At 41.1% G+C, this 21,892-nt stretch overlaps 1 protein-coding gene across 1 annotated transcript in view; it reads right to left on the reverse strand.

Annotated features, from left to right (window-relative positions):
• Dgkk (diacylglycerol kinase kappa) overlaps nt 1-20,882 on the reverse strand; it is a 129,308-nt gene extending 108,426 nt beyond the window's left edge. The window contains exon 1 of the mRNA XM_087601157.1: nt 19,797-20,882. Within this exon, the coding sequence (XP_087457283.1) occupies nt 19,797-20,882 (1,086 nt within the window). The remainder of the gene's footprint in view (nt 1-19,796) is intronic.
• Nucleotides 20,883-21,892: the final 1,010 nt, after the last annotated feature.

A 21,892-nucleotide genomic window follows, 5' to 3' on the forward strand; every position in this document is an offset into this window, starting at 1 on the left:
TTTTAATATTATGCTTATATTAAATGTGATATATGATAGAATATGCTACTTTTAGAAATCTGTTCTGAGTTCATCGTTTACTGGAAAATATTAAAGGATGCATCTACTTAAGTGTAAAGAATTAGCATAAGGTCAATATATAAATGATGTGGTAAACATTAGGAAAAATGTACCCTTTCCTAAAGATACTTTGTTTGCACTTGTCAGAAGCTGTCATAATATATTGATTTTGTTAGAGCACTTGACTGTCATGCCATCTAACAGACAACTGTTTGGATAATAACATAGTTATGATACCTATGACATGAAAGCTATCACCTTAGACATGGCACCTTGATACCACATAGAGCAGACACAATATCTATTCTAGAAATGGTAGGAGTTGCCCACCTCATTGAAGGGAAATATTTTGTCCTTCCCATTGGCTATGAGATGACTGTTAGGAGCTCTATTCTTGACACTCTTTACCTTGACGAAGCTGTTTTCAAGCTCAGGCTGCTAATCTGCCCACAGGCATTGGTGTAAGTAATTGAAGGCTTTTTATTAGTGTAAAGCTATTTCAATACAATTTGGACTACCAAGGGAACAGCAAATCTTAGCTACTACTAGTACTCATGGAAAAAAACAAAACCAAAAACAACCCTAGACACCTACCTCCAAATTCAAGTTCAGGCTATAAGAAAAATTGAACACTAAGGTAATGAGTCAAGAACTTTTTAGTTAAGGCAAAAAAATCATAACTAGGTTAAATTTTGATTAAGAATTAAGATTAATGAACATTTCCAAATTACCAAATAATAAATAGCTAGTAGCTTAATGTTACTCCTTGTAACATTCTATTATGAATGTAAATATTAAATATATTTATATAACATAAATACAATATATTTAGTCTGTGATTAGGCTCAGTGGTAAATTACTTGCCTGTATGTCCTAGGGGCCATCCAAGTACAGGAAAAAAGAAAGAAAGAAAAAAGAAAGAAAGAAGGAAAAAACATCTCTTTAGTTTGGTTATCCTTGCTTATTTTAGTAAATTTGCATTTTGGGAGTTTGGAGGGTATTTTTGAAACTAAATATGTTTAAAATTAAAAGCTATTAATTCAAGATATCATGGCTAATACAGGACTGCTTCAGGTACATAAAGTACCTCTACAGATGTTTGAAACATCTATAGCCCTCTGAGCAATACAGTAGGTACCCTGGTGGATTAGGGAAGAGGAGAAAGGAGAGAGGGTGGGGGAGAGAGAAATATGAGGGGATATATAATGTGGGGGGAAAAGACAATAGATCTCATTATTTCTGTTCTATGCATCTATGAATCATATGATATGAAAGCAAAAGGAGGAGGTGATGGTGAGAGGGGAAATAAGAGCAAGACTCAATGTTATATGCATAAAATATTGTAATGACATTCCTTATATTGCATACTAAGTTAGGAGAGTAGAAAACTTTTAAAGGCAGTTCTATCTACCCACCCATTGCCTACTGGTAAGACATGTGAACTACTAATTCTATTTTTCACGATCAGATTTATTAAAACTTATCTGCATATCTAAACATCAAAAGTAGTCACTAGCAACTATGGCCTATATATACAAATGATAACACAATAAATCATTGTGTGTTTTTATTTTATGTGTGTGTTTCAAGTCCAATGTCTGTAGAAAAATACCTGAGGTGATATATATGCCAATTTCTGTGATCTGATTATTCTATATGCTATATAGCTATTGGAAATCCAACCACCCCATAAATATATACAATTAGCATATATGACTTAAAGATAAAAGATTAAAATCTGCTTTTGTCACACAGTTGTCATTGTGTTCTAAGGTACCTTTGCTGCCATTTATTTGTGGAAGGATGGGCACTGGCTGGGCTCCCAAGGCCTTACTCTTACAGACTTACAAACTTGAATCCCTGGGTACAAGCTACTGATGAGCTTCACAGGAGGCTACACTAGAATATTAGAAGACTGCAGGCCACAGCCATCTAGGAGAGCTATGCACCACAGTCTTGGAGGCAGTCTTTTGGTGCTTCATTTTATGGTTGCTAAGCCATCTATAGGAAGACACATTGCATAAAAATGAAACGTCAGGTTATTTCCCTCAGATGCCAACTCAAAGAGGCCGAATTCTTTCAAATCATTCCCCAAAGTTCCCCAACCACTGGAGACAGCAGAACAAACATTGTCTTAATTGAATCTGTAATCGATGTTATACCTAGTGCATGTGAGTTTAAGTCTCTTACAAAACGGCTTTGAGTTGGTTTTGCCCTGCTTTTATTTATGCTGAATCGCCCCCTTTTACTGTATTTGATTTTGTAAGCTACTTCATATTCTTTTTGGATGTAGGCAGAGTGTAAATTCTGAGTCAATAATAAACAGTACATTCAATTTACGTACAATTGGCTCTTTTATATGCTTCGTGTCCAGTTTACAGTACACTGGGGCCTCTTACAAAATCAATGTGGATTCCACACTTATGCCCATTTTATAGGACTTGGAACAACTTTTCTGCCTTAAATGTTTACAGAGGCTTACAGCTTTATCCTGGCTTTTCCAACATATTTGTAGTCATATCAATGGTTTACCTGGTGTAATGTCCTCACTCAGGAACACAGCTTCCAGTAATAATGCTCACATAAGGGAAGCAGCACTGTGAAAACCCACTTTATAGGGAGAGAGCCTCTCAAAATGCCCATATTGCCATGACAGTATTATTGATTTCAGAATACAGTAAGCAAAAGGCTAAACTCCAACTTGCTTCTTCTTTGTCAGTTTTCTCTCTTTGTTTGCTAAAGATCCAGTAATAAATTGGGTGTGGAAATTCATGGTTATAGCAGCCTAAAATAAATAATGAGGAAGGTAATTCAATTATAAACTCGTTTTAGTGAAGAAGAGAAGAATCGTTATTTGTTTTATCTTAATATCAACTTTCCCTTATGATTTCACTAGAAATAAGATTCTATTACTAACATGATTTTTAAAACACTGATTCAAATGATCCCCCAAATCAGTCTAACACATTTTATGGGCCTGTAATACTGAAGATAGGAGGTCTTATGGAAATTAAACATGGTCTCTTATTCTCAAGTGTGTGAAACACTGTGATGTTGGGGCTGGAGAGAGGGCTCAGAGATTAAGAGCTCCTGATGCTCTTCCAGTGGATCAGAGGTTCTCTTCCCAGCATCCGTATCAAAGCAGCTCACCAACACCTGTAACCCCAGCTCTAGGCCATCGGACAGCTTCCATGGACACCTGTAGTTATGCAGCTATGTGTGCACGTGTGCACATATGCAGGCACACACACATTCGAATTAAAGTAAAATAATGATGACAATTTTAATGTGAAAGCTATCATAGAGAATACAGACTTACAAATGTTGGAATATGGTTCACAGATGGTCTGAAAGAGTAAACATACAAAACCTCTCAGTTCTAGCTTTAATAGATTAAAGTGTCCTACAAAGACATTTCCAGTGGCTCCATGAACTTACTTTCCATTTCAACAGTGTTACACTAATCAATAGCCCTGTGATGGCCAGACATCAGTAAGATATATGTTTGTTAGCTACCTTTATGATTTCAGGAGGACTTGCCTCAGCAAATTTATGTTCTATAATATTTCAGTGTATAGCCTGTAAGTCTATCAAAGTGGCCCTTTTAATAGCACAGGGTCTCATTTTTCTGTCACCATGACCTTGCCTTTAAATCAAGTATAACGTCACTACTAGAGATCCTTTTGATGGTCTCAGTTTAATTTAGTACCAATATTTCTATGTCAGAGAGGGGGAGCTATATTGTCTTCATAACTCAAACAAATTCATCATTTTATTCTTCTAAACCTTTTATATCAAAGTGAATTTGTTATCAGAAAATCCTTCATACCTGAACTCAGTTCATCCCTCAAAACTAGACAGATAGTGAAACTTTGGAAAGTAGAAGCCTTTGTTCTTTTATTTAGATTGAAAGAGTAATACTGCTTGTATAAAAAGTCAAAATTTTCAGGCATTGTTAAGAGTTCTTAAATAGCCATGTAATAATTCTCTATCATATATCATTAGACAATAGTTAAAGTGGTCTACACTGGATGAAAGACCCCCTGTGGTAGTTTGACTAAAAGTGGCTCTCATAGGCACATAGAGAGTGACACTGTTAGGAAGTATGGCCTTGTTGGAGGTAATGTGTCACTAGGGTTGGGCTTTGAGGTTTCAGAGACTTAAGCCGGGCCCCATCTTTCTCTCTTCCTGTTGCCTATGGATCAAGATGTAGAACTCTAGTTACCTCTCCAGCCCCATGTCTGCCTGCACACTGCCACCATGCTTCCTGCCATGATGATAATGGACTAAACTCCTGAACTTAAGCCAGTCCCAATTAAATGTTTGCCTTTATAAGAGTTGCCTTCGTCATGGTGTCTTCACAATTACATAACATTGACTAAGACAGAAGTTAGAACAAGGGACTAGTATATTGCTATGATATGCCTGACCTTGTTTCTTGACAGAATGTGGACTCTGGGATTTTGGAATAGGAAAGCAGTTGTATGCTTTAAGCAGGTCTAAATGGGCTATACTAGTAGGAGCGCTAGGACAATAGAATTGAGGGGGATTTGAACTACGGGGGCCTGGCTCAAGATGTTTCAGAGGAGAAGAATATTAGTAAATGGCCTAGATACCATTCTTACCATATTTGGTGAGGAGTGTAATCTGCTTTCTGCTGTTGCCAGAAGGAAAGAAGGAAGGAAGGAAGGAAGGAAGAAAGGAAGGAAGGAAGGAAGGAAGGAAGGAAGGAAGGAAGGGAGGGAGGGAGGGAGGGAGGGAGGAAGGAAAAACAAAAAAATCTGCCTGAAGCTAAATTGAAAATTATGGATTAACAGCTTTGGCAGAGATTTCCAGACAGCCTAGTATTGACTGTGTTGCTTGGATATTACTGGCCACTCTTATGTAGACCTATAATGAAAAGGCATAAGCTGAGCAAAAGAATGTACAGTTGGAGGAGAAAAGGAGCAGCAGGAAATGTAATGGAGTCATGTCGTTTGCTCAAAGAAATGAAAACAGAGAAAAACCTGATGTTAACAGGAATAAAGGGAGTGGTGACCTTGAGGTAAGACCCTACTCAGCTAAATTTCCACATTTTGAAAGGGAATTAAAGAAAAGGTTAGGGCAAGGCATCGTGTTATCTACCTTTATTTCCAACACTCAGAAGGCAGAGGCTGGCTGATCTCTGAGTTCATGACCAGCTTTTTCTGTAGAACAAGTTCCAGGACAGCCAAGCTTAGGCAGTGAAGGAAACAACTGAAATCGGAAAGCTAGTGAAGATGTATTTGAATGAGGGGGGCCTGTCCCAACCCCAGCAAGCAACAGAGCTCTGTGCTTCTGGCTTTACAGTTAAGGACAGAAGAAAGGGACTATGCAATTTCCCTCAACTAAGGAAGGCTGCTGGCACACGACATGTGTCAGGGGTGTCCCTGCATGGAGGCCTAGAGAGGCCATTTTGTGAAGCTGTGAATGTAAAGCCTGGATTGCCTTGGAGACCCCAAAATATTGGAGATGCCCGAGCTGTGGGATACCTGCAGAGGAAAGCTACTAACAGGGAGTGGAACCAGTTCAAAAGAAAGAAGTGTGCTGCAGTCAACGAAGAGGAAAGCAATTGGGGGTCTGAAAAGTGTTTGGGCATCACAGAAATTTGCCCAATTAGTTTTTGGTCTTGCTTTGGTCCAGTATTTCCTCACTATTCTCTCTTTCCTCCACTTTGGAATGATAATGTATACCCGGTGCCATTGTATGTTGGATGAATATGATCTGCTTTTTATTTTGCTTTGTAACTGAGGGTTACGAGTAAGAGATTGCACAGTCTCAGAAGAGATTTTGGATTTTTGAATAGTGTTGAGACTGTGATAGACTATGGGGACTTTTGAAGTTGGACTGAATACATTTTGTGTTATAATATGGCTATGAGGTTATGGGGTCCAGGGAGTGGCCTGTGGTGGTTTGAATGAAAATGGCCCCATAGGCTCAAAGGGAGTGTCACTATTGGGACTAGAAGAAAATTCCAGAAATTCTTAAAACGTTGAGTGCTATTGGGAAGGGAAAGTAAATCCATTTTGGAAGAGGAAGCTGTACACAAAGGGCTCACTGGTGAGAACTGGAAAAAAAAACTCAAAAACCAAAAAACCTGTTAACTGATGTGCTTTTATTCCCTGTGAGGCTAAGGTGAACTCTGTACCCCACAAAAAGGTCCTGGTGATCTTATCACCAGTTACGTATTTTAAAACAAAAGGGACCATATACCCCTGAAGATTGCCACTTTTGTTCTGCTAAAAGGAAGACAAGGAAGAAAGGAAGAACGATAACCAAATAAGAAGGAAACTGTCAGAGTAAGTACTAACTGAAGTTTGTGAGAAGGGTAACAACGTGATAATTTTTTTCTGAAATAAAAAGTTCCGTCCTGGCTAGTTTTCATGGTTCATATTTGTAATTCTAGAACTTGGGAGCCGAAGCAGGAAGATTACCATTGCCCTAAGTTTAAGACGATCCAAAGCACAGAGTGAACTCCTATGTCAAAATCCTAACAACGAAAAGAAATCTCTCTCTTGCTTATGCTTAGCTTAGATGTTTTAATAAAATTATATCACATTATTCTCTATACTGCAAGGAGTATATTTAGTAAGGTCAGTAAATGATGCAACAATATGTCAAATGTAGATCATAAATGCAAATGATGCTTATCAATGGGAAATTAACACTAAAGTTCCTTATAAAATAGTACTCATAGACAACTGTTAGAGTCAGGGTTTAAAGAGTGAAGACTTCTCCAACTTCAGGCTACTAAAACTAACAGAACATAGGGTTAAAGGAATCTCTCCCTGGGTTTCAGGTCTTACTGTTCAAGTTTTGCTCACCAGGTAGTTTTTGTGTCCTGCCTCGAGCTTCAAAATCCCAGAAGAGAACAGGCAGAGACATTATCTGCAGGAAAAGGTAGATAAGAACCCGAGCTTCGAGTTGGTTGCTATTGTTACTATCAGGGTCTCACTGTGTAGTCCTGGCTGGCCTGAAGCTTCCTATGTAGCCCAGACTGGCCTCAAACTTGCAGCAATCCTGTTGGCCTTGCCTCTCAAGGTCTGGGATTACAGGTGCATATCACCGTGCCCAGATCAATGTTGGAAATGTAGTCATTTGAGCCTGATGGCTGTACTCTATGAATGCTGGTGCATTCAGTCTCCAGGCCCGCCGTCTCACCTCAGAGGTATTCTACAAAGCTCTAGCTATTGATTAGGGCTCTCTGTCCCTGGTCCTGTTCTTGGGGAATATGAGGGAAAAATCCTTGTCCTTAGGGGCCAATCATCTCTTGTATAGGCTCATTAAAGCAAAGGGTGAAATAGTAAGTGTTCTAATGCTTTGGAAGATGGAGATTACCAGGTGCTCCAGACAAGGCTGAAGAACAGTCTCATCCTAGTAATGTCGCCTTTTAAATTTCCAATTCTACCTTAGTTGGACTTTATATAATTTATTAATTCTGAATGGTTGGCTCCATGCTGGATGAATTGTATCTACTATTTGTTTCCAAAGATCGATAATATCATCACTTGTAAGGTATACTTTCTTTCCCAGTCAGTGGTACCTAATTGAACATGAAATACTGTGCATTACAGACAAAGACATCAGTCATCTTTTCTAAAATGAGCACACCTTCCTGTATTGATTGACTTTCATTTGTGAGAAAGTATGCTAAGAGAATTAGCTGTTAACACAGTAAACACTTCAGCCAATAATGTGGTAAAATAAGAATCACTACCCAAAGTTTTGTTTTGGGATCTAGGTTTCTCATTGAAAGTCTCATTTTCAGTAAACATAGAGTGAAAAGTGGCTCCAGAGACTGCAGAAATTTTAGAGTTTTCTTTCATGAACTTATAGTAGGAAGAGAGTGGGGTTGGTTCAGCTCTTTTTCTTCAAGGGAAAAAAATTAAGAATGGAGACAAACAAGTGAAACCTGGATCCGAAAGTGTCATAAGTAAATATGAGATGAGACTGCCCTTTGAAACAGAAGCAGTCCTAACAGTTGTTCTTTACAGGTTATATACTCATATTAATTTAAGCAGCAAATACTTACCTTCAGTTGGGTTCCAAATACATGCATATCAGCCATATCAAACAGAAGATCAACTAGATAAACTTTAAGCTAAAATTAATGTGTCTCCTAAAAACAATGAGGAACAATAAACAAAATAGTAATTTTTAAAAAGTCCTACATTCATCGAAGTCTTACTGTGTAGATTACAAGAACAGTTCAGCAGGGGCGGGGAACAGAATAATGCATCAAGATCTTAATTATTATTTCTCAATGATGGAGCGCTAGAAGAATTTTTTTTTTAATTTTACAAGCTTTCTTGTTTCTCCCATTCTCAGAGACTAGTACACCTCCCCTTAGTCCACTGCTTGTTTGAGATGAGGTTTGCGGAGCCAACAGTTCATTCACAGTGCCTACCCTGTGAAGCTGCCTTGCTATCTGCATGCTATCTGCCTCTATCCTTTACCACTTTTGCTAAATGTAAACCTCATCCCTGTGATCTTTTCCACCGGTAAGAAATCTTCAGATTGTTAGCACAATGCTTAGCACTTAGAGCGAATGTGAATGAACACGCACGCACGCACGCACGCACACGCACATGCGCACAAGCCTGACATCTATGAGAAGATTCTTCTTACTTGCAGCGTGCTCTTTCCACTCAGTCCCTCCACAGACCAAGAACTAGAAAAGAATAGGTAGTAACCATTTTTTGAACCATGTCACAGAAACTCAAATTTAGCATCAAAGGCTGGAGGGCAGTACATTTTAATCACAGCCTGATACCCCCCCCCCCAGATAATTTTGGCTACATCCAGCATCATCCAGGCAAGCTGAACGAGGAAGGCTTATTCTGTCTAAACCAAACAATTACTAGTAAAGTAAACATGCTAAAAAAACATATAATTTCTGTCCTAATCAACTCAAAATTACTTGGTTTTGAAAAAAGAAATCTCTTTAGGGCAAGAAAATTCAATGATGTTATTGAGATTATGGCCAGTTTGTCTTGGGTTGAGAAAATTTATCTTTTTCTTTTAAAAATATGTTCCCTCATGAGTGTGTCTCTACAAACTAGGAGAAAATATTTTCTAGCTATGTTACAGCCCAGGCACTAATATCTAGAATATATGAAGAACTTCAAAAATTAAATAATGAAAAAAGGGCTTTGGCAATCAACAAATGGTCTAATGAACTGAACAGACAGTTTTCAAAGGAAAAGCTGAAAATTATAAATACTTTTAAAAAAGGGACATCTTTAGTCATCAGGGAGATGCAAATTAAAACTGCTTTGAGATTCCATTTCACCCAAGTCAGAAAGGCAATCTTTAAGAAAGTAAATGACAGCAAAGGATGATAAGGATGTGAGAAAACAACTTTTTATTCACTATTTGTGGGAGGGTGTAAACTATTATACCTACTATGGAAATAATTGTGGGAGAGCCTCATTAGAATAGGATTGCCAGTAACCTAGCTATACCACTACTGAGTATATACCAAAAAGGCTGTATCATGCTACAGAGGCACTTGTAAGTTTATATTTTATTGCTGCTATATTCACAATAGTAAATGCATGGAATCAACCTAGATACCCATCTTCTGATGAAAAAGTAATAAAAATATGTAAAAGAATATGGTACGTATACACAATGGAATTCTGACTATCGAGCACTAAAGAAAAATAACGTTTGAAGAAATTGGATGGATTTACAAGTGATTAAGTGGTGTAACCCAAATTTAGATCTTTATATTTTCTTTCATATGCTGGTCTTAGGTGTGCAAGGTTCGTGTGTGTGTGTGTGTGTGTGTGTGTGTGTGTGTGTGTGTGTGTTCTTGGGGCTGGAAATATGGCCTAGATATAAAGAGGACTCTCTGTTCTTTCAGAGAACCAGTGTTAAATTTCCAGCACTCATGTCAGGTGTTTCACAACCATCTGTAATTCCAGCTCCAGGGGATCTGATGTCCTCTTCTGGCCTTTGGGAGCGGCTAAATGCACAGATGTGCAGACACACACACACACACACACACACACACACACACACACACTTTTTAAAAACTAAATGTTTTTAAGAGAGACTAGGCACTTGTTCTTTAGCCACCTGAAAGCAGCTGTTATTTCTTTCATTTCTCTTTTCCTTTCCCCGGAAATTAAATCTTTATAAGATCAGAGAACCTTTACTTTAATAACTAAAAAGATAAAGTGAAAATGCAAGGGGCTAGGTCCACACACGCAATTCCAACATGCTGGAGACAAAGGCAAGGCAGTTGGCATGAATTTAAGGCTAGCCTGGTATACGAAACAAGTTTCAAGCCATACAGGGCTACATAATAAAATTTTGGAATGAGAAAAGAAAATGCATATATGAGGAAATTTTACAATTTGATAGAGGATTTTTACAGTATTCGCCCTTTGAAAAATGTATTTTTTTCAACATTGAGAACAGGAGTAAATAAAGAGGTTTTGTGTGTACAGTTAAAGAGAATCTCGTTTAGAAAAAAAATTTCCTTCTTAAATCGTTTTGCAACTTCTTTCTTTATGCATTTGTGGGGGGTGATAACATTTCATTATCTTGAAGGATGATATTTTACTTTTCCTTGTTTTTCTTTAATTACAGGTGTAATTCACATATCTTGGAATCCATCATTTTAGTGTGTACAATCTTGTGGCTGATAGTGTGTTCAGAAGGTTGTACAACCATCAGCATTAAGTAAGTGTAAAAGTTTTATCCTTCCTAAAGGAAGTCTTGAACACCTCAAGCTCCCTCTCCCTCTTTCCTCCTGCTAAACAGTCCTCTTCTTTTCATCTCTCCAGACTTGGTTATCTTAGACATCTCCTATAGCTGTAAGAAATGCTTTAAGAGAACTTGTTGGGAAGCAACTCAGCCAGAGCTTGCTAGAGCTTTCCTTTGGAATATTTGTTCTCACCTCCATAATTTGTGTCAGAGAATAGGCATGGGCTATGGACTGGTTACAAAATGAATACGTTCTATGATCTTTTAAAGAGTAGAAATACTGTTTAAGATTTTTTTCTTTCTCCTTCATTTCATTTCTTAACTTTTTGTTGAGAGACAGTTGTTTTGTGGTCCTTGACAATGACCAAGAAACACTTCTTGTAGACTTTCTTTTGATAGTTTTTAGATTGAGGATACATTTTATTAACTACAGTGGTTTTATCTCTATTTTGTTTGGGAGAGTTGATCATTTTGTTCCTATTCTTAACAAGGTTTTATATTTATTTCCTCTCCACCCACAAATGTCTCTGTGACAAATAGTTTCAAGGTCTTATGCTTTTGCTCTGTTCTTTTCCGGGTCTATGCTGGACCCCTCTGGGGCATCAGGTGCAGAACAGGGATCATTGCTTGGGAAATACGTCAGCATTGGTGAACTGTTAGTAGATAAATGAGGGTCCTATGTGCTGCACAAAGTAATATATTAGTATTCCAGTACCCCACAACATAGAAATGAATCAATCGATGCCATTAGCCCTCAGACTTTGTCCTTAGTTTCCCTTCTGCCTTCTTCTTAGTACCCAGCAAGTTTCCAATGCAAACAAAAACATTCTAGAAATTGCAAAGTATCATACTAGCAAAAATGATTTTGCAAACCTTCTTACGATACCCTTTGGCCTTCATAGATTTTTTTCCCCTCTTCTTGGAAGTCATTGTGGGCAAAGGTGCTGCCCTTCGTTTTAGACTACAGACCTGCAGAAGCCTCAGCTGGAGATTTTTATAAATGCATCAGAATTGTACATACAGAAAGAAAACATGCGCTGACCAAATAGCTCATTATTTTTTGAGAACATCCTGCAACAAATACTCAGTATCTCTCAGAACATACCAAATAAATTAGATGGTACCATTAAAGTCTGACAGAAAGGTTAAGAACCTAAGAGGAAAGAAAGTAATTTCATCCTGACCTTCAACAGGTTAAACATCTGAGTCTGTACTCCTAAAGCTGTTTACAGTCACTGCAGATATTCTGTGCAGTTAAGACAAAAAGTATTACCCCTGAAACCAACATCACCATTAGCCTGCTGCTGTTGGAATAAGGAGACAGTTGGCTGTCTGAAAATTGCTAATAATATTTCTCTTTATATTTTCGATGCCAAGTCTGAATATTATTAAATTGACTCCATATATATGTATAAATATGTACATATGTATACATGTACATATTACAGATATCATGGTGTATACTTATTTAAATGCTACTTAAATGAGCAGTTAATTCTCACTTTGAAACTGATGAAAGTGTATTGTCCTTTATCCCCAGTAGCAATCTCTGTGTTGCTGGAACTAGAATTGATAGGTTCCAAGCTTCAGCAAGTGCTTAGTGAACAAAGCCAAGCATCCCACCAGGGAGTGAGAAAGATAGTCCCTACTTTTGAGAAGCTCACAAGTAGGTAAGCTAATAAAATAATTGAGTAAGACTTACCAATTATTACATATGATAATTGTTTGCTATTTTGGCAGTGCCAAAACTAGTTTATTATTTTATGTTCAGGAATTAATAAAAACTATTTTCATAATGAATGTTTATTCAGATAATATGTATGTAAATTCACATGATGATAAAATTTGGAAAACGTCTGTGCTTTATAAAAACGTATGTCAAAAACATCAGCTCTTTGAGCAAAAACTGTACTTTTATAGCTTTGGGGCAGTGGTCATTACTATATAGTCATTATTAACAGAGATACACAAACCCCTCTTTCCACAAATCAAAGGTACACATGTGTATTTCTCACCACACTTTCCTCAGTCATTCATACCGTGTGATTATAACTTCATAACTGCTCAAAATCCATTAAACAAAAATACAAACTGTCCTTCAGGCAGAACCGATGGAAGAGAAACATCTGTGATCCACTTCATAGAAGTTCTAGCCCCAAGTCCGGAAGAGTCACAGTGCTGTTAAAGAACCAATTCACACATCCTTACTTAAAGTTACTGCCACCAGGTGGGAGACCAAAGCTCATTTCCTGGGAATCGGAACAGTTTAGAAGGGGAGGACCAGATAGGTTTAGTCTACAAATGTGGTAACCCTGGGAGCTGCTGGGAAAGAAAACAAGAACCACATTTTCATAGTCTTACGTCTGCATAGAACTGCAGCTAGTAGGCCCTCAAACTTTACCGAATGCTCCAAAGAGAACAGAGTACAGGCTGGAAGATATTACCTATCCTACCTATCTATCTATCTATCTATCTATCTATCTATCTATCTATCTATCTATCTATCTATCTACCTACCTTTCTATCTATCTATCTATCTATCTATCTATCTATCTATCTATCTATCTATCTATCTATCTATCACAATATCAGCTAGAAAAAAACTTGCAGTCATATTCAGACACTTGCTTTTGACGCTTTCTTCTTTTGAATTTTCAAGTTAGTTTCACGCTTACTTCAAGGGATTTCTTCAGATACTGAGACTTGTATTGTTTGAAATTGTGTGTGTGGGTGTATGTGTGCTGTATGTCTTTATGCGATGTGTGTGTGGTGTGTGATGTGTGTATTCCTCTGTGTGTGGTATGTGTATGTACATGTGTGATGTGTGTATGTATGTACATATGTACGTATGTATGGTATGTTGAATTTCTGTGTGTGCTGTGTGTGTAGTATCTGTTTATGTGTGATGTGTGTATTTCTGTGTGAGTGGCCAGTGTATTGTATATTTGTGTATGATGTGTGTGTGGTGTGTATATGATGGGTGTGCATACTATGTACATTTCTGTTTGTGGTATGTATGTATTTGCATGTGACATGTGTGTATTTCTGTGTGTGTAATTATGTTTGATATGTGTGTTGTGCTTATGTATGTGTGAATAGACTGTGTGTAGTGTGGGTGCGTGCATTTCGGTGTGTGTGCTGTAAATATGTGTGTGGTGTGTGTCTGTGTGTATATGTGTGATGTGTGTATTTGTGTGTGATGTATGTGTGTTTCTCTGTGTATTTCTGTGTGCATGATGTACGTGTGGCTTGTATGTGTATGTGTATGTGATGTGTGTATATTTCTGTATGTGTGGCGTGTATATGTGTATGTAGTGTGTGTGTTTCTGTGTGTAGTGTGTGTGATGTGTGTAGGGTGTGTGATGTGTGTAGGGTGTGTGATGTGTGTATGGTATGTATATTTCTGTGTGTGTAGTGCAAGTATGTTTGTAGTATTTGTCGGTATGTGTGTTTGTATTTGTGTATGATAGGTGTGATGTGTGTATCTGTGTGTATTTTTGTGTGATGTGTGTATATTCCTGTATGTGTGGTATGTGTATATGTATAGTGTTTGTATTTCTGTGTATGTATATATGTGTGTATGATATGTGTGATCTGTGTTTAAGTATTTTTATGTGATATGTGCATATTTCTGTATGTGTGGTGTGTGTATGTACTATGTGTATGATATGTATAGTTCTGTGTTTGGTGCATATATGTTTGTGTAGTGTGTTTGTGTGTATGCATGTGTGCATGATATGTGTGATGTGTATGTATTGTTGTGTGATGTGTATATACTTCTGTTTGTGTGTATGCATGTATGAGGTGTGTGACGTGTGTTTTGTATTTGTGTGTGATGTACATTTCTGTGTATGTGTATTTTGCATGGAGTATGTGTGTGTGATGTGTGTATGGACTGTGTGTATGTATTTGTGTATGATGTGTGTATACTTCTCTATGTGTGGTGCATGTATGTGTGTGTATCTGTGTGTGGTGTGTATGTATTTCTCTGTGTGTTCTCTGTGTGTGTGTGTGTGATATGTATGTATTGTGTGTATATTTCTGTGTGTGTGGTATGTGTATGTGTGGATGTGTGTGTGTGCTATCCATATTTGTGCGTATATGTGTGTGTAGGTGTGTGCATATCTCTGTGTGGTGTATGTGTATTGCGTAGTGTGTGATGTGTGTGTGTGTGTGGTGTGTGTGTGTGTGTGTATTGTGTAGTGTGTGTGTTAGATTTGTGTATGTAGTGTGTTTATTTCTTTGTGTGTATGGGTGTTTATTGTGTAGTGTGTGTGTGTGATGTGTATGTAGTGTGTTTATTTCTGTGTGTTTATGGGTGTGTATTGTTTAGTGTGTGTGTGTGCATGTGTATATAATATCTGTGATGTGTGTGTTTGTGAGTATTTGTGTGTGGTGTGTGTGTTCCTGTGTGTATTTCTGTGTGTGATGCATGTATATGTGTGTTTGTGATGTGTGTATGGACTATTTGTGTATATTTGTGTGTGATGTGTGTGTATTTCTGTATGTGTGTGTATGGTGTGTGTGTATATCTGTGTATATGTGTGATGTGTGTATGGTATGTGTATTTCTGTGTGTGTGTGTGTGTGGTGTGTGTATGAATGTGTTCTTGTGTCTGTGTGTTTGTTTGTATTTGTGTGTGATGTATGTGTATTTCTCTGTGTTGTGTGTATATGTGTGTGATGTGTGTGTGGATTGTGTTTGTGTGTATTTTATGTGATGTGTGTATGATGTGTATATTTCTGTGTGTGTGGTGTATGAATGTGTGTGTAGTGTGTGTATGTGTTCCTGTGTATGTGTGTATGTATATGTGTGTGTGTAAGATATGTGTGATGTATGTTTTTGTGTTTATGTGTTGCATCTGTATATTTCTCTGTGTGTGAGTGTGTGTGAGATGTGTATATGGTGTGTATATTTCTGTGTGTGTGGTATATGAATGTGTGTGTAGTTTGTGTGTGTGTGTTCCTCTGTATGTGTGTATGTATATATGTTTGTGTGTGTGTATAGGATATGTGTGATGTATATTTTTCTGTGTATGTGTTGTATATGTGTATTTCTGTGTGTGGGGGGGGTGAATTTCTGTGTGTGCTTCTATGTGTGTGGTGTATGTGTGTGATGTGTGTATGGACTGTTTGTGTATATTTGTGTGCAATGTGTGCAAATTTCTGTATGTGTGGTGTGTGTGGTATGTTTCTGTCTCTGAGTGGGTATATTTCTGTGTGTGTGGTATGTGTGTATGAATGTGTTTGTGTGTATGTATGTTTGTGTTTACTTGTGTGTGACATGTGTGTATTTCTGTGTGTGGTGCATGTGTGTGGACTGTGTCTGTAATTCTGTGTGATGTATGTATATTTCTGTATATGTGGTGTGTATATGTGTGTATGGTGTACGTGTATCTGTGTGTGTGGTTTGTGTGTGTGATATGTGTGCTTTGTGTGTGTGCTATGTGTATGTGTGTGTGGTGTGTATTTCTGTGTGTGCTTCTATGTGTGTGGTGTATGTATGTGATGTGTGTATGGACTGTGTATATTTGTGTGCAATGTGTGCAAATTTCTGTATGTGTGGTATGTGTGTGTGGTATGTTTCTGTGGGTGGGTGGGTGTATTTCTGTGTGTGTGGTATATGTGTATGAATGTGTTTGTGTGTATGTATGTTTGTGTTTACTTGTGTGTGACATGTGGGTATTTCTGTGTGTGGTGCATGTGTGTGGACTGTGTCTGTATTTTTGTGTGATGTATGTATATTTCTGTATATGTGGTGTGTATATGTGTGTATGGTGTATGTGTATCTGTGTGTGTGTGGTTTGTGTGTGTGATATGTGTGCTTTGTGTGTGTGCTGTGTGTATGTGTATGTATATTTCTGTATGGTGTGTGTATGTGTGTATAGTGTTTTTGTGTGTAATGCTTGTGTGTATGTGTGTCTATGAATGTATAGCATGTGTTGTGTGTGTCTGTGTCTATTTTTGTGTGATGTGTGTATACTTTATGTGTGGTGTGTGTATGTATGTATCACATGTGTGTTTCTGTGTGTGTGGTGTGTGTGTTATGTTTGTTGTCTGTGTGTGCATGTAATGTGTGTATAGTGTGTATATTACTGCATGTCGTGTGGGTATGTGTGTGTAGTGTTTGTGTGTGTGTATGTATGTGTGAAGTATGTTTGTGTGTGATGTATGTGTATTTCTCTGTGTGTGGTATGTGTATTTTGTGTGGTGTATGTATGTGTGATGTGTGTGGACTGTGTGTGTATTTGTGTGTGATATGTGTATATTTCTCTATGTATGATGTGTGTATTTGTGTGTGTGATGTGCATATTTCTGTGTGTATGTGTAGTGTGTGCATATTTCTATGGTGTGGGTGTGGGTGTGTGTGATATGTGTGTGGTGTGTGTATGTGATGTGTGTATGGTATGTATATTCCTGTATGTGGTATATGTGTGAGTACTGTGTGTATGTTTGTGTGTGTGTGCACGTGTATATGTGTGATGTGTATGTTTGTGTGTGTTTATCTGTCTGTGATCTATGTGTATTTCTGTGTGTGTATTTCTGTGTATGTGGTGTATGTGTGTGGTGTATATGTGTGTGTGGTGTGTTTATTTTTATATGTGTATGTGTGGTGTGTTTGTATGTGTGGTGTGTATGTGTGGTGCGTGTGATGGGTGTGTGGTGTGTGTTTATAAGTATGTCTGTTTGTTGTATTTGTGTGTACATGTTTGTATGTGGGGTGACGTGTGTTTGTGTATGTTTTCCCAAGCTTTCCTCAAGGAGGCAGTGTTTGTGAATATTCTTACCCCAGGTAACTCAGCATCCTATTTGTATTGAAGGTTAATATACAAGTCAGCTGCTTATAAATGCTACTTGCTTGAAGAGAAAGCAGAAGAAAATGGCTACATTGCTGAAGATCAGCTGTTGCCAACTGCATCAGAGGACAATTGAAAGATATGAGAAAAGAATTGAATTCCTTAACAATGTGAACATTTACCTAGATCTTTTGTACCCTTGGAATCTCCAAGAGCCTTCATTAGTTTATCTATGGGTCCTTCCTGATGGATACTCAGGGTTCCTAACTACAGATAAGGGAATCAACAACTGCCTGACTCTTCCGAAGATGAGGTCAACCCCCTGGGGTCTTTATCTCCTGTGAATGCTGTCTTACGCCAGGAAGCCACCCAGGCAGTGTATGTGACCAGGTACCATATAAAGGAAACCAACCTGATTACCTTTGCCTTCCAAATCTGGCAATAGATATTTTCCAGTCAATCTGGTAAAATGTGCTTTCACAGCTAAAGAGGAATAATTTTAACTGGGGACTGGGGAAAAAATGGTCCTGGCCCCCCAGCCTGCCTTTCTGAGGCCAAAGGGAGGATGTTTTTCCACAGGCCATACTGGTAATTAAGGAGCTAGGCCCATTATTCTGCCTAGTTCCTAATTTTTCACTTAAGATGGCCACAGATCAGGTGTTTCTTGTTCATCTCCCACTCACCAGCTCGGTGCAGACCTTTCCAAAAAGACAACGGCTAGCCTCAGGGTTAGGGTGATCTCCCTGTGTGGCTGCCCACCCTCCTTCTCCTGAAATCTCAGTATGAGAGAATATCTGCAGGCAAGGGAAAGATCCATCCCTGAGATTTTGATTTTTATCCCCTTGTCCAAGTCACTACAGTCCTGTTTTATGGATTTAAATAAATCCCCACACCTTTGTCTTTTTTATTCAGACGTTCACTGTAGACTTTATCATTGCAGATATTTGGTTATTTCTTGATGCCACTTCTGTCCCCCAAAGCCCTGAATTCTGCATTCTACAAGTGTGCCGTCAAACAGCAGCAGGCTTCTCAAGATGTCTTTCTGCCAAGCAGCTGGATAGGCTGTCCTTATTGGCATGCTGCATTATCTGCTTGTGCCTCTACCTGTGTGTTTTTCTTTGGGGGAAGCTAAAGCGAGGCATACATTTACTCCTTGCTGTTATTTTCACCGTTTTAGACTATGGGGACCAGAGACAGAGAAAAGCAGACACACTGGAGGGAAACATTGAAAACCCGCCTTGCTTCTCCGGCATGGACTAGTGCCAGAAGACCCTTCATTCATCTCCCCCTCCCACCCCCAGATAGGTGCAGTATTTCACAAGGAATTGCTGTAGACCTGTGGAGAGGAAAGTTGTGGTTCACATGCTCTGTTCGCAAAACCCAAGTGGTGTTTTTCACATTTGCTAAACCGGGACTGCAGTACTATTCCAACCGGTCCTGGCTCGGGATGACAGTTGCCCGCTTGTGACGCCGCGCGTCACTGTATCACTGTGCTTGCACCTACCTGCTGGGAAATCCTGCAGACAGACAGAATGGTGGCTCCAACGCAGGCTCTCCCCCTCCTACCAGCGAACCTTGCCCTTTCCTGCAGTGCGCGTGGGCGCCGCCCTTCCCCTCACCTCTGCCTGGAGTACCAGTGCCCAGCAGTGGACAGAGGCACGGGGCGCCTCCCTGGAATGTCTTCTGCTGCATCTCAGCTGATGTGCCCCCTCCTTCTCAGTGGTAGGGAGGGGGCCACGCAGGCAGAGGCTCTGCAGCTTGGGCCTCTGCGGCAATGACTGTGGCAGAGGTGTGTCCCACCGCCCTCCCCCTCAATGTCTTCCACTCCAATACCTCGAGCTAGCCCCAGATACTTCAGGTATCTTGCGTCCCCCAGGGGTGCTTTTCACTGCTTTTTCAAGATATAGGTGCCCCATTCACTGTCACTTCCTCCTATGGGGGAAACTGTTCTGACTCCCACTTCTGTTACCACCTCTTTTCCTAACCCCAAGCAGCCTTCTCTCTTTTCCCACATGTTGCTTCCCGCCTCCCAACCACTTCCCGCTTCCTCGCCACTTCCCGCTTCCCCGGCTCTCCCATTCCCACATCTTTCTAGCCAGTGAGTGGTAGCCAAACGGATTCAATGGATACCCGGAGTCTAGCAAACTCCAAAATCTTGCGACCTAGCCTTGCCCCCCCCCCCCAACCCTTGGGTTCTTTTTCTTACCTTTATTCTGGACCATGTTACTGGCGGTTTGGGCGACGGCAATGGCAATAGCACTGGTGATGTCCTTCCACTTTTCTCTCCAGGAACTACCTGCAACAGATGTAGTGCTGGACTCATCTTTGGACAGGACTCTGGAGTTGGTTCTGGGCATGACTCTGGGGCCCTCTCCATGGCAGGTTCTAGGGCCAGCCCCGTGTCAAGATCTGGGGTTGGCTCTCTAGTCGGTTCTGAGGCCAACTCTAGAGTTGGATCTGGGGCAGGTTCTGGGACCCGCTCTGAGTCTGGTTCGGGGTCCGGCTCTGGGGCCGGCTCTGAGTCTGGTTCGGGGTCCGGCTCTGGGACCCGCTCTGAGTCTGGTTCGGGGTCCGGCTCTGGGGCCCGCTCTGAGTCTGGTTCGGGGTCCAGCTCTGGGGCCGGCTCTGAGTCTGGTTCGGGGTCCGGCTCTGGGGCCGGCTCTGAGTCTGGTTCGGGGTCCGGCTCTGGGGCCGGCTCTGAGTCTGGTTCGGGGTCCAGCTCTGGGGCCGGCTCTGAGTCTGGTTCGGGGTCCGGCTCTGGGGCCGGCTCTGAGTCTGGTTCGGGGTCCGGCTCTGGGACCCGCTCTGAGTCTGGTTCGGGGTCCGGCTCTGGGGCCGGCTCTGAGTCTGGTTCGGGGTCCGGCTCTGGGGCCGGCTCTGAGTCTGGTTCGGGGTCCGGCTCTGGGGCCGGCTCTGAGTCTGGTTCGGGGTCCGGCTCTGGGACCCGCTCTGAGTCTGGTTCGGGGTCCGGCTCTGGGACCCGCTCTGAGTCTGATTCGGGGTCTGGCTTTGAGTCCGGCTCCAGGGCCGGCTCTGGGGTTGATTTTGCGTCTCTTTCTGTGGCTGGTTCTGGAGTCGCCTCTGGACAGGGTCCCAGAGCAGGCTCTGGTACTGGTTCTGGAGAGGGCTCGGGGAATGGTGGAGGAGCAGGCGGCGGTGGGGACGGCGGCGGTGGGGATGGCGGCGGTGGGGCCGGAGGCGGTGGGGGCGGCGGTGGCTCTGGGGACTCAGCAGGCTGTTCTCCATCCTGAGGCTGGGCAGTGCCCTGGGGCACCGAATCTACACCGTCCATTGCAGCACACCGTCTGAGGTTCAGGCAGCCGGCGTCCCTAAGATTGGAGAGCTAGAGAGCCCTTGGGCGGTCCACCCATTCCTATCTGACATCCCTTTGCAGGGTGCCAAACTTTGCACCCGCTTCGCTCCATGCCTAGCGCAGCTCTGAGATCTAACCCAGGGGCGCGCAGCGTCTCGCGGAGCTGGGACACGCCCCTTGGTGAGCGCACACCTCTTCGTAAGCAGCTACGGGTTTGATGGGCGGGAAAGAGTAAGGCTTGAGAACGCGACTGGGCAGAGCGCTTGATGACCTCTTAGCGACGTGCGCAGGAAAGGAGGGGGGAGGCTAGAGAGAGAGAGAGAGAGAGAGAGAGAGAGAGAGAGAGAGAGAGAGAGAGAGAGAGAGGAGGGAGAATTGAGTGGCTTGTAGGAGGACTTGGAGCCTGGCCGGGGTTAACCCTTTAGTGACACAAATGGGGGGGGGAGAGAGAGAGAGAGAGAGAGAGAGAGAGAGAGAGAGAGAGAGAGAGAGCAGACACAACAGACAGAAAGAAGTTGAGGGTCTTTGCAATCCATCCACATTCTACGGAGCTGCTGCTGGTCTTAAGCTTCTGTAAGGTAGCTGCCCTCCTACCTCAGCAGCAGGTGGATTTTGCCTGGGACCAACCTCTTGCCCTCTTCCAAAGTCAGGAGGGACGAGAAATCCCTTTTATTTAACTCAGGAAAAGAAATTAAGCTGCAGAGATTGGAAAAAGAGAGACAGACGGAGATGAAGGTGGGGGTGGGGAGACTCTCCGAGTTTCAGGGATTTTGTTTGTTTTGTTTTGTTTGTTTAATTTCTACGCTTTTGTAAATCAGAGCAGTTGAGGAGGTTGCTATTCCGTACCGGGTTTGTGGTGCTTTGGGAAGGGAGTGCAACGAGAGAGAACTGGATCCCTGGCTTTCTGCAGCCTGCAGATGTAGCCCTGAGCGTCAGACAGCAAGGCGAGAGAGTGCCCTGGCAGTGGTGGTGGCTAGGCTGCGAGCTCA

Source organism: Rattus norvegicus, chromosome X (genome assembly GCF_021556685.1).
Source record: "Rattus norvegicus strain SHRSP/BbbUtx chromosome X, alternate assembly SHRSP_T2T, whole genome shotgun sequence".
Taxonomy (NCBI): Eukaryota; Metazoa; Chordata; class Mammalia; order Rodentia; family Muridae; genus Rattus; species Rattus norvegicus.